The sequence below is a fragment of the Marasmius oreades genome, chromosome 1 (assembly GCF_018924745.1).
Source record: "Marasmius oreades isolate 03SP1 chromosome 1, whole genome shotgun sequence".
Lineage (NCBI taxonomy): Eukaryota > Fungi > Basidiomycota > Agaricomycetes > Agaricales > Marasmiaceae > Marasmius > Marasmius oreades.
This window is the reverse complement of record NC_057323.1, coordinates 117084-130291: the sequence shown is the minus strand read 5'-3', so window position 1 is coordinate 130291 and position 13208 is coordinate 117084. Positions and strand designations below refer to the sequence as shown.

Below are 13208 nucleotides of genomic sequence, written 5' to 3'. Positions count from 1 at the left end.
GGCAAGGTGGAGTATGACAGCTGTGAAGCCTTACCATTTGTTGCAATAGTCACGAACTCATATGATGCTGGTAACGGCACTAAAAAACTACTACCAGGTGCAGCAAAACACACTTGTCATGAATCAAATTGTTCACTTTCCAGGGCATGTCCAGCTGCAAATAATCCCCAGAAATCAATTTTTGGGCATCCTGGGCATCCTTGCCATTCTAGAAACCTTGACATTTGGTCATTCACAGTCATTCCAGTCATTCCCAGCTATTCCAGTCATTTACAGTCATCCCATGGTTATTCCATCTTAATTCCTATTGGCTAAATCTTATCCCCATGTAGATAGCTCAGTAGAATATAAACCTACCATGTATCTAGCTTTTCCCCCAGCCTTGTAATTTTAAACCCTCTGTTTGTGTTTTGGCTCTTGTGCTTTCTGCTTTTTTCTCTCTCTCTCTCTCCAGTTGAGCCATTGCTCCTGTCCAGTGTTCCCAAGTATTTCTCCAAGTATTTCAGTGCCCTTAGTATTTTTCCAGTGTGCTACAAGCACTTCCAAGCACCCTCCCAGTATCCTCCAGTAAGTATTTACTTTTGAGTAAATCTTGTCGCCTCGGCGGTCCCCCTTTGTTGTTTGTCCATATTGTTTAGCTTGCCACATAAGCCTTAAAACCCCACTAGTTGGGTGTAGTGGTTCTAAGGTTGAATGGTTCATGTCAGGAGGGTGAACCACCTATGCATATGCCGGGCCTCAAGCCCTGACGCTGAGGATAGCATACGCCTAAAACAACCCAACACCCACATAGGGCGTACTCCGAGGGGTACCAAACCCCGGTACTCCGACCTACTATGAGATCATACTCCAGACTAATGCTGGCGGACCATCCTACGGGCCTATCGGCAATAGAGGATGACAAGAACTGGCGACCAAGGAGAATGAATAATGATGATGTCCGGTATCGTGAATATCCGTGAACTGTGTGGTGAACCGTACGATGAACCGTACTCCTCTAACAAGATTAGACCTTCGGCGATGAGAACATCCTACAATGAGGACCGTATCCTCACGAGCTGGTACTCCAATGACAATGAGAGCATACGATAGATGGTACCCAATGTACACCAATGTAGTGTACTGCATACCTGTAACCTAATCCATGCATACCCCATCCTGTACTCTAACATGAGAGAAGGGACTCTAGAACGAGTCCAGACTCCAATTAGACGGTGAGTCCCCTAACAAAGGTGACCTGGACAATGTAGAATGACAGAGTGAATGGGGCAGAGGCGGAAGGTAAGGATAAAGAATAGAGGACAAAGGGACGAAGGACGAAGGAGATCAAATTCTAGGGAACTATCTACCACTAAGTACTCCTTATATACCTATCTAATAGAAAGGGTTGTACTCCTATACTAATGACCCCTTCTCTAAGATTAGAAGTACTCTCCTATGAATCGACCCATTTCACATGATATCTCCCTTGATCATACGCCGAGTCCAACTGCAGTTGACTGTATAGGAGGAAAAGTCAGCGGTAGGTACTACTCCTGGTTCAGTTCATGACAGTTTGTTACAACACTCCAAACACCAAACCCAACACTAGCAATTAGCGTAGTTGATTTGTGGAGGTCGGTATCAAAGGATGCTCTCAGCAAGATCACTGAGAACTCTAAGATAGACTTCAAGGTGGGGATTTATAGGTTCAAACAAGTATATTCTGGGTTCACAAATTCACAACAAAGGCTTTCTACGAAGTTCACTACTTCGATGAGGTGTTCTATTCTTTCCAAGTTCAAATAAGACTAATCAATTCAATTCAAATGCGAGTCCAGATGACTCTTCTAAGTTCAAATGTTCCAAGAACCAAAGTGCCAATAATCCAAATCAAATTTCAAAGTCCAAATCAAATCTTTTCCAAATACAATGCCAATGTCGAAGAAGTGGGGCAAAGTATGAGCCAGAGTCCCCTAGTGAAAGCACTTAGGCTTCTGTCGTAGGTTACTGGGGAAATACTGCTGCTACCACCCCTCCTTATATACACTTTTTCTAATAAATAATAATCAAAAGTCGAAAATATAGGAAAATGTCAAAGATACTGAGAAATCCCTTTCAGAGATACCAAAGTACTCTTAATCAGGTATAGTACATGTCAATTAGATACAAAACTGTCCAGAATATAATATTTCGAAGGTCTTTTCCAATTATTTTCCTTATTCCCGTTCCGAGCATGTGAATCTGAAGACACTCCTAACCCCTCTATGTTTCCAAGGCGAGTCCCCAAGGGATCTCTTGTTCTCTCTTGTTCTATCCGATTTAGAATAGTCTGAAACATATCGTTCTACATTCCAGGGGTTGTTTCTATGGTTCTTTCCAAGTAGAATATCTGTTATTCCTTTTACCGAAGAAATCAATAAATTGATAGTAAAATCAAATGTCCCCTTGTTTGCTATCAGTATTCACAAGTGAGACGAGGCCTATGAAAATGAACAAAGGTTTTTAAAGGCTGCTTCATCAGTTCCTACAGGTTTTGGACCATCGAAGACTCTCATTATTGCAGATAAACTCTACTAGTACCTAAATAAACACATTTTTAACATTTTTATATATAATATAATCAAAATGGGAACATAATATGAGGATTAGAGCAAGCCCAAGCTGCTAGTCAAAGCACGGGTCTATTTGCGGGTTATCCGAAGTACGAAAAGTACGAATTACCTTATAGACGAGAGTCTTCGACATTCTGAAACCTGTAGGAACCGATGAAGCAGCCTTTAAAAACCTTCGTTCATTTGCATAGGCCTTGTCTCACTCACAAATACTTGTAGCAAACATGGGGACACTTGATTTTACTATCAATTTATTGAATTCTTTGATATTGGTTGAAAAGATGGAAACAACTCTTAGAAGTACATCTAGATCGAACAGTTTTGGACTATTCCAGATCGGATAGAACAAGAGAGAACAAGGGAGCACATGGGGACTCGCCTTGGAAACAAAAAGGGGTCAGGATGTATCCACATGCAAATGTCAAAGATATCTGACTCAGAACAGGAATAAAGAAAATATGAGGAAAAGAAATAAGAAATACTATATTCTGAACAGTTTTATATCTAATTGATGTGTACTATACCTGATTAAGGGTACTTTGGTATCTCTGAAAGGGATTTCTCTATATTTTCGACTTTTTACTATATCTTCGACTTTTGATTATTATTTATTCAAAAAAGCATATATAAGGAGGGGTGGTAGCAGCAGTATTTTCCCCAGTAACCTACAACAGAAGCCTAAGTGCTTTCACTAGGGAACTCTGGCTCATACTTTGCCCACTTCCTCGAAGTTGGTGTTTGTATTTGGAAAAGATTAGATTTGAACTTTGAATTTGAATTGAATTTGTTGCCACTTTGGTACTTGGAAACTTTGAACTTGTACAGTCGCTTTGACTCGAATTTGAATTGAATTTGATAGTTCTATTTGAACTTGGAAAGATTGGAACACCTCCTTGAAGTAGTGAACTTTGTAGAAAGCCTTTGTCATTTTGACTTGTGAACACAGAATTGAAATTTGTTTGAACCATATAAAGCCCCACCTTTGAAGTCTTATCTTAGAGTTCTCAGTGAACCTTGCTGAGAGCATCCATTGATACCGACCTCCACAAATCAACTACGCTAATTGCTAGTGTTGGGTTTGGTTTTGCGCACTTCATGCTTGGAGTGTGTTTTGCTGCACCTGGTAGTGGTTTTTAGTGCCATTATCGTCTATAGTGTATTTTGTACTTTCTGTACTTCGGATTACTTGCAAATAGACCCGTGCTTTGACTAGCAGTTTGGGCTTACTCTAATCCTCATATTCTGTCCCCATTTTGATCATATTTAAAAATGTTTAAAATGTGTTTATTTAGGTAGGCTTTATCCGCGATACTGGCATCAGCTGGCCCACTTTGCACTAGTGTATGTAGTTAGAGGTAGTGTTGGGGTGTTGTCTAGCTTTGGAAGCTGGCTGGTGTCTAGCTTGGAGGCTGGCTGTTGGGTGATGTCTAGCTTAAAAGCTGGCTGGAATAATAGTTTCACACTAGGCAGCTGTTTGTAGAGACAGAATACAATTCAGCACTACTATGAGAGGTTTAGATGGGTTACAGAGTGAATGGTTAAAAAGGGTTTAAAATATTGAGATTGAGGTTTTGGTGCCAAAACCTCAGGGTTTATATACTCTACTGTTATCTATGTATGAGTCAGTTTACTTAATGTATGACTATGTTTACTATGTAAATGAATGGAAAGATAAAGGATTGAGTCAGAATGACTGTGTATGAGTGAAATGTATACTTAGTGAAGAGATAACATGGAAAATATTGATAAGGAATGACTGAAGAGTGAGTCGTAACGCTGTAATGACTGTGCTGTATCTCAGATAAGGCTGCTAAGGAGATATCACATGTGAATTGAGTGGGGATTGCCAATAATAAGGATCTATGATAAGATTATTACAAAAAATTACTGGGGTTACTGTGTGCTGGTTAGCAGGGTATGGTAGGCCTAAAAAATGAATGGTTCATAACAAGTTCATACTTTTCTCATACTTTTTATATATAATCAGGCATTGTGGTACATAAAAAATGTGCTTTATAATTCTCTTCTATTAGATACATAATAGCACAAGTGCAGAAAACTGAGGTAGATAACAAAAGTCTTCATAATGTGATCACTTGGAGTTGCTGTAAGTATTGTGGTCCCTTGCAGGGAGGGGATGAAGCTATTGGGATACAATAGTTAGTGGTAATAAAAGACCATGGCAGGACACAGGCTTACTTCATCACCCTGGCTCCTTTAGAGATGTGCAAGTCTATCCCTCCTTCAACTGAAGCAGATTGGTGTAATGTCATGCAAGAAGAGAACAAGATATGCTGGCCACAGTTATGACCTTGAATACAAAGTCAGAAACATATTTAGAGAATGACACCTTTAATCTGAGGATCAGTTTACTAGTACTTTGGGGCATGTTAGGAATCATGGATGAAGGGGAAGGAAAGGAGGGATGAAGCAAAGAATATTGAATTGCAATGTACAACCTGTCAACAAGACCATATGATGTGCAGAGTATGGTCAGACTTTGAATTGACTTAACTACTTTTACAAAGTGATTATTTCACATGTTCTATCCAAGTATGATAAGGGTATAAGTAAGAAAAAGATGAGAAAAGTAGGCCTTGAAAAACCACAAAAAAGTTCAAGTATAAAAAAGTTCAAAAAAGCATTGGAAAAGTTGTTGTTGTTTTATTGATGTAATTTTATTTAGGTTTATTTGTGCAGCTTACTATCCTTTGGAACCAGATATAAAACAGTCAAAAACCAGTCCTACCAGGTATTACTCTTGAAAATCTGTAGTGGGTGTAATAGTAAGTAGTAGGTGTTGTGAGTGCATTGTTGGCGTTGTAATGCCATGCAGGCGACCTGGAGCAACCAGCGCTTTCAATACTTGCGACAAGTTTGAGGATTTCCCAGTTGCTAAGATGGCCCAGCACTTGAAATCAATCTTCCCACAGCTCTTTTCCATCTTCCACCGTCTCCTCCTTCACCTCAACACGTCTGTGGAAGCCCTTTCTTCCTTTCCTCCTTTGGCACTGGCCTCGATAACATATTCCTGGTTTTATGATGCATGGACCGAACTATTTAAGGCCAACAAGCTGTATATCACTCTTCATTGTTCCTTTCTTCCCTTCTACGACCATCTTCTTCTCACAACACTTCCCTTCCACCACTATCTCCCTCTCACAATGCTTCTCTTCCTACTCATCATCCTCTGTGACTGACACTAAGGGCAGTGAAATGTGGGAATTGGGTTTCTGAAGTGGAACAGACTCTAATGAAAATAGAGAATCTCCCAAATCAAACACTCAATCAACCAACAAGTGTGCAAGATGGGGATTGGCATTGTCAAAGTTTCTGCCGCTTCCAATGTAATTCTGAAGTAGATTCAACTCAAAGTCTTTCTTATTATTTGCAACTTCAGAAATAAGATCCTTAGTTGTCTGAACCCAGGAAAGTAGAGTGCAAAGGGTGTTTATTTGTTCTTATATAGTGTGAAGACAGCAACAGTTCAAACAGTGGGTAGCAGATGCAGTAAGAAACACTTCCAAAGGAACTTGGTCCAGTGACACAAGAAACGACTTCATACCATGCAACTTCAAATGTTTCCAGACAGACAGACAGTGCAGCACAGATCAGATCAATTCTAGTCAAACAGTGCAGTCCTGTCAAACAAAAGGCACATGACAATTTAAACTCTATTTGAGATGTCTCTCTGAAGTGAACCCTGGTATGGCTAAACCCTGCTTCAAAGCTGAGGCATCACATGTCTACCATAGATTACTTGAGGATTTTTCATGGAAACCTCAGTCTTTGTATACCCTACTTCTACATATTGCCTACTAAACTATACAATTTGACACAAACATGCAGTTTACTTCCAATATACTATATTTGGGTGTTTCTTGGAGAGTTTCTGTATTATTCTCTGCTTTTGACTCCCAAAGATATATAGTAGAATATTTATCTACCTCTGAGGATCTGTCAGCAAGGTCCACATGTGGGACTGAGCGACCCTTTCGTTCTTATTCATCATTTCATTCCTTGGTACATGTATCAGATAGTTGTTCTCCTCACTCCATCCCCATTCACTCATCTGTCCTTCATCCTCTGTTTCTGAACCTATATCTTATAGTAGGCTTTACTGCAGAAGCTCCTGCAACTGTGTCTTATTCCTTATGCTCTATTTTCAGAAGTATAGCAACAGATCTGTGGGTCCCATATCAATAGCAAGATTGTCAGAGTACACCAACTTCTGAAACCTTCTACTAGCAGCATGGGACTCAGCGGTAATACTTGTATATCTCTTTAGATTTACCCATATTATCATCATAAAACATAGAAAATATCCTATATTTTGTTAAAATTAGCAGTGGATTAAGGTATGCTCAATTTATACGTGGCTCTGTTTTTTCAGTTCACTGTCAATGGCTATAAGGTAAGAGTATTGGACCATTCAGTGGCTCCCTGAACAAGGGGTATGTGGGGTTACTGAGTGCTAGTCTTGCATGCTAGAAGATTTTAGGGTTGGGATTATTGTCCATGTATTGATTGAAATATGGATGTCCAAATAAAAGGTTGGTGAAAGTACAGTGTCAGATTGCCATTAAGGTAATTTTGTCTACTGTCAGAAGTCAACCCTTGGATGAGGCAAGCTGACAATGAGAAACAAAAGGAAGTGACTTCTAGGTAGAATTGACCAGGTGTCATGAACCAAAGCACTTATGCCAGCTGAACCCTGCCAACCAATATAGTAGTGCCCCCCTTTAATTTTTCTAAGTCTTAATCTTATCAATAGAGCCTTGTTATATTCTCAGTAAATCCAACTGGCAAGTCATCTCTGCACAGGTCTGCACAGTCATTTTGACTCATCTCTTATCTCTAGTCATAGCACAGCTGTACTCATGTATTAATTGACTCATTAATGACTCATTAGATAGATAACAGAATAGTATATAAGGCCTGAGGTTTGCAAGTGAACCCCAGCCTTGATATTTGTAACCCCTTGTAACCTTTTGTCTCTTTTGTCTCTCTTGTTTCTTTCTCTGTTTGTTTGTTTCTCATATTTCTTGAGTATCTACTCAAATATATTTTGTTTCTTCTCTCAAACCAATCTCTGTCTGAATTCTACTGCTCAAACAGCATCTCTAAGCCCCCTGAAACTATTCAACAAGCCCTTGGATAAGTATTTCCATTCCTAAATCACAACTCTAGTCTGTAAAACTGTCTAGTAGTATTCATTTTGCATCCCTAATCCTCCTGACTTGTGTTAACCTGATGATTCTCTGAATAAGTCTTGAAACATCACCTATTGAGTGCATCAGTAGAGTTTTCAATTCCTGACACCAGGCAAGAGCAAGATTCTACAGTATATCTTTTAAGGGGTAAGTGATCAGGGGAAGAGAGGGCAATTATGGATCAAACAGGGCTGTTCATGACTTTGTAATAAGTTTAAGCAGTCTGTAAGGGGGTGATTGCAAGAGTAGAACTGTAGGACATGATTGTGAGGTGAGGTTGTGACTGTAAATGTGGAGTACAGTGGAGTACTTGGAGGATTACTTGGAGTATGGCAATTTGTGACACTGTTGTTCTCACTTGAGTCTGATTCATTTCTGCATGTCTTAATAAAACCAGTTCAAATATTACTGATGAAGATTGCTCTACTTTTATTCTAGATCTTTTTACAGCATTCAAAACCATGAAGTTCAGCAATTCAGTATAAATATAATTTTTTATACTATCAACTTACCTCCTCATTGTTGTAACTCAGTTAAGATCTACATACCCCCTGTAGTCATAGCAATTATCTGATTTCTGATGGGGCCAGTTATAGATGTTGAAGGTCTGTGTAAGCCAACCTGTATAAAAGTAAATACTAATCCTTAGATAAATCAGATCTATTGCAGGAAAAAGTAGTTCTAACATCCATCTGATGATATGAGGACAGGGAAACTCAGGTAGACATGGAAACACTAATAGATTTTGAATCTGCATTAGAAATGGAACTGGGCTAAGACCTCAATTAGTTTATAAACTTTTCCTATCTCAGTTCACTAAGTATTCATGTTAATCTTATAGAAATATAAACAATTTTCAGCCAGGTTTAGATAGAACCAAAGTTGCTCAAATGTCAGCAAGCAGAAATTGATAATCTGGTTTCAAGTATATCAATATCATATAAGGTATAGTGTGCAACCATTTTAGCTCTTGTGAGTCTTTATAAGGGGTCTAACTACTTGCTTACCAGGCCATCATTTGAGCCTTTCCCTATTTCCACTCTATTATGTCTTCCACACTTGAACAGATTTTAGCAACCTTCCTCAATGCTAACAGTATTCTCACTCGAACAATCTCTACTCTCTCTGTTTGTATTGTTTACATATCTGAATCTAGTGAATACTAATATTATTCTCTGTAGGTGTTATTCTTCATATATGGTACATTTATTTTCTAGCAGTATTATTCTAATGATATACTGATGTCCACCCCAACTATAGGATTCTACTGTTTCATATTTGGACTATCAATCCATGTTCTCTTTCACCAATCCAATCCTGTCCACAGGCTACAGACAGGATGCACTATAGCTCTGTTTATACTAGCAACCATCTATATTGTTAGCCAAGTATGGGCAACATTCGGACAAGCCTCTATTGGGTTTCATGCTGCAACAACAAAGGATTATGCTTCAGTTATCCAGTATCTCAAGGGAGATGATGGGAAAATTGCTTGGGTGTAAGGAAGCACCATTCTGATTACTTTCTCTCCTACTCATAGTCCTCCAACTTAGTGGCACTTTGGACATAGTTTCAAATCTCATGAAGTATGCAACCAAAGATCATTACTGCTCTTGCAATTGACTTCTTAATTTTAATGATCTCAGTTCAATAGCTGACATAATGCTTGTGAGTCATTCAAAGTTTTTCAATGAACACTAATACTGAATCTCATCTATAGATTCATCGCTGCTATCGCATTTTCAATTCAAACAAACTTGTTCTGTTTACACTTGGTTTTTCTGCATGTATTCTAAATGGTTTGCTTCATTATCAAGAGCTTTATTATTCTCTAATCAGCTAACAATCATTAAATAGGTATTGATCTTGGGTGTATCATTGCCATCACAATTGGATATGGTAGCTCATCAAAACCTGACAATCCCAACCTTATAATGAAAGTGCAGTCTATTGACAATGGAGTTGTAATAGGAATAGCTATTTTCCAAACTATATTGACATTCTTGACTGGTGAGTCTATTTACCTTCATTACTGTATTGCAGCCAGACTGATATAAAAAAGGAGGGCGCATTTGGTGGATTACCCATCAAGCAAGGAAATTGATGGGAGGGTCAACATGCACAAGATATAATAACATTATAGCTATCATGTATGTATATATTTATTTCTCCTCTGCAACCTCTATCTAACTGGGAAAGTCAGTATTGAGTCTGGATTACTAAATGCAGGTTTCCTGTTGACTGAAGCAGTGGTTGAACCTATATTGGATAGTGGGGGAATAAGCAATGCACCAATTGATTTCACAATTTTTCCAGTATTAATGTCTGTGAGTATTTAACTGTTTCCACTTTCATATATGGCTTAAGTTTATCTTCTTAGGGTCTTTCTCCTACAATGGTTATTGCCTGGGTAGCATATGGAAAATCTGTTGAGAGTGTTCAGCAGGCAATATCAATGCACCACAGATCTAATACCGAGACTAGCCACCTGAGGTCTGCTACAGGCATAAGGCAGGCAACTATTGACCTTGAGTCACAAACTCAGGCTGGTATTACCATCAGTGACCTATAGGAAGTGGATGTTTAGACAGAGATGTATAGAATGATTATTTCTCCCTTGCCTTATCAATACCCAACTTTGGAACAAGCTCTACATCTGTCTGGTCACTTAATAACTGCTCTGAGTAAAGAGGGATTACAGGCTATATCCAACAGCCTGTCACGAACTCGCCGTACTCCGAGTACTCCTCCATAGTACTTCATGTGCTATCACAACCCCTCCCACCCTCGCGCTTGATCATTTCGATCTTTGTGATTGTCCTCCCTTTGATCCCTTTGGCTCCTCACCGTTGAGCACTCTGTCCGACTTGCGATCGCCGTAGACCATCATAGATAGGGAGGCCCCTGCCCCCTCAACTCCTTACCCCTTAAGTAGTGTAGTATATAAGTACTCCAAGTGTACAGTAGAACTTCACTCTTGTCTGGTCAATCCTACCTAGGAGTCATTCCTTTTCCCCTTCAATTGTCAGCTCGCCTCACCCAAGGATCGACTCCTGACAATAGACAAGAGTACCCCAGGGGCAACCTGACCTTTTCTACTCTTACCAACCTTTAGTTTGGAAACCTCTCATCCTGATCGCTGTGCACATGTCTGCCACCTTAGATCAGGATACCCACATGAATCCCAACGTCTCCCAACACGCTGGACCGGCTCTCCCCAATCCAGAAGTCCTCGCTCAAGGAACCGAAGAATGGTTCCAGGGTCTTAACACACAACAGCAGGATATGGAACTCAATGTCAACATTTGGTGACAACTTAGTCAGTTGAATACTCAAAACGAAGTCATTGCTAGGTTACTCAAGAAGAGTCATAGCTGGAGTAATGAGAAATTGTCTGCTATGAAGCCCAAAGTGTTCAACGGAACCCCCGAAGGCATCAATCCCTTCTTTGCCCAGCTCTATATTTATTTCCAAAGAAATCCAGAGAAATATGCTGTGGACCATGCAAAGGTCCTCGAAACCCTTGCCCATATGACCGACGGAGTACTACCTCCTAAATGGGCGGCTAATAAAATCCGAGAAATCGAGAACGGACAGTGGCCAGCGTCATTCAATGACCTAAAGGCAGAAATCCGTCGAGATTTCGCTGGTGGTGACCAGAAGGATATAGCACAGAGGAAACTCCACAGCCTGGTCCAGAAATCTAACAAGTTGGCTAGTCAATTCTTCCTCGAGTTCGAGGAGTACCGAGCTGAGTCCGGGCTCGAAGAAGAGGGACTCCTCATGCTTTTAAAGACAAATCTCAAACTGTTCCTCATTAGCTGTATCTACACCATGGATCCTATGCTGCAGACCTATGACAAATGGAAGGAAGCAGCAATTTGGTTCGACCTTCAGGAGCACAGTGCACGTACTCTGAGAGCAGAGCATAATGTGCGTACTCCGGCAGCCAAACCTGCAGTAGCAGTACCCCGGAGTACCAACAATCCTTTCCGGAATCAGGTATTGACGGTATCCACTGTGTCAACTGTGACCTCGGGACCTGCAGAAGCTAAGACAGGAACCAGTATAACCTTCGGAGGTCAAGGACAACCTATGGAAATCGATCGAGCCCGTGCTCGTCCTAATGCTTGGAATGGAAACCATCAGTGTTACAACTGTCAAGAAGTTGGCCACCTTGTGCGGGACTGCCCTCATCCCAGGGTTAATTGCATGTCTCGACTTCTTAGCGAAATCCAATCGTTTAGTACTGCAGAGAAAGTGGAGTTCAGGAAAATTGGAGAGGAGGCGGGTTTTTAAAACCCCTTAGGAAGAAAGATACACCACCTAAGGGATCCTTTGTCTGTAAATCCAATAACAATTGGTTCAGTGTTTTAACGAACGAGAGTGACTTGGTGAAAGACGAAGACATATCAGAAAAACCCATACCCAACTTATTGCCAAAAGCAAAAAGGGATGGAGTACCTCAGCGAGTACCTGCTTGAGTACCCCCTAAAACTATTAATCCTGAACTCCCTTACCCTGCATCAAAGAAGGATGCCTATTGGATCTATTGGAATTTATGTCACAATGAGGGAAAGGGATGACATCTCCTGAAGAAATGGTCGCATGAAAGCAGGACGTCCGAAGTCGACAACAACTTAGTACGCAATATTCTCCAGATGACAGTCCAAGATGCACTTTCGACCATTAAACAGCTAAAAGAATCTGTTCGATGGATCCAGAAGATTCAAGGAGATTCTGTGTTAGTGCCAACAACTCTGGAGACCCTTAACTCGCACAAAGGACTTGTTACCGAAGCCCTCCTCGATTGCAGAGCCACCGGTTGCTACATCAATAAGGCATTTGTGATGGACAAAGGACTCAAATTGAATGAGTTAGCTTGGCCAATTCCTGTCCATAACACTGATGGTACTCCTAATTGTGCAGGCAGGATTTCCCACACGGCCAAACTTCGAATTATGATCCAGGACCACACTGAAGTCACCACGTTCACTGTAACCAGTACGGGAAAAAGCGATGTGATCATAGGGTATAACTGGCTTCGGCATCATAACCCAACAGTGGACTGGAAAAAGGGGACCCTTCAGTTTAATCAATGCCTGCCAGAGTGTAAACGTTGCTGAATGTGGCAAATATGGAAGGAAGAAGATACTGAAGATATCGAGAAAGAGGATTGAATCTTCATGATGCAAATTCGCTTTGAAGACGAGAAAGCAGAACAGATTCACGCAGCAAGAAGCATAGCGGTGGAACTAGCTGCCCAGTACGCACAGGAACAAGGAAAAAAGACTATAGAAGAAATGGTACCCCTGGAGTACCTTGAAAAGTACCGCTCAGTATTTGAAAAGGGAGATTTCGACTCCTTACCTGAGCAAAGGAAGTGGGACCATGCCATTGA

At 40.5% G+C, this 13208-nt stretch overlaps 1 protein-coding gene across 1 annotated transcript; it reads left to right on the top strand.

The window, feature by feature from the left end:
• Positions 1-8853: 8853 nt before the first annotated feature.
• E1B28_000031 (uncharacterized protein) lies at positions 8854-10379 on the top strand (the record flags this gene model as incomplete). The annotated part of the gene is made up of 10 exons (XM_043145828.1): positions 8854-8934; positions 8989-9007; positions 9068-9305; positions 9361-9393; positions 9454-9475; positions 9528-9606; positions 9665-9817; positions 9870-9957; positions 10011-10134; positions 10188-10379. 10 exons carry the CDS (start codon positions 8854-8856, stop codon positions 10377-10379), a joined length of 1029 nt encoding a protein of 342 aa, XP_043014527.1.
• Positions 10380-13208: the final 2829 nt, after the last annotated feature.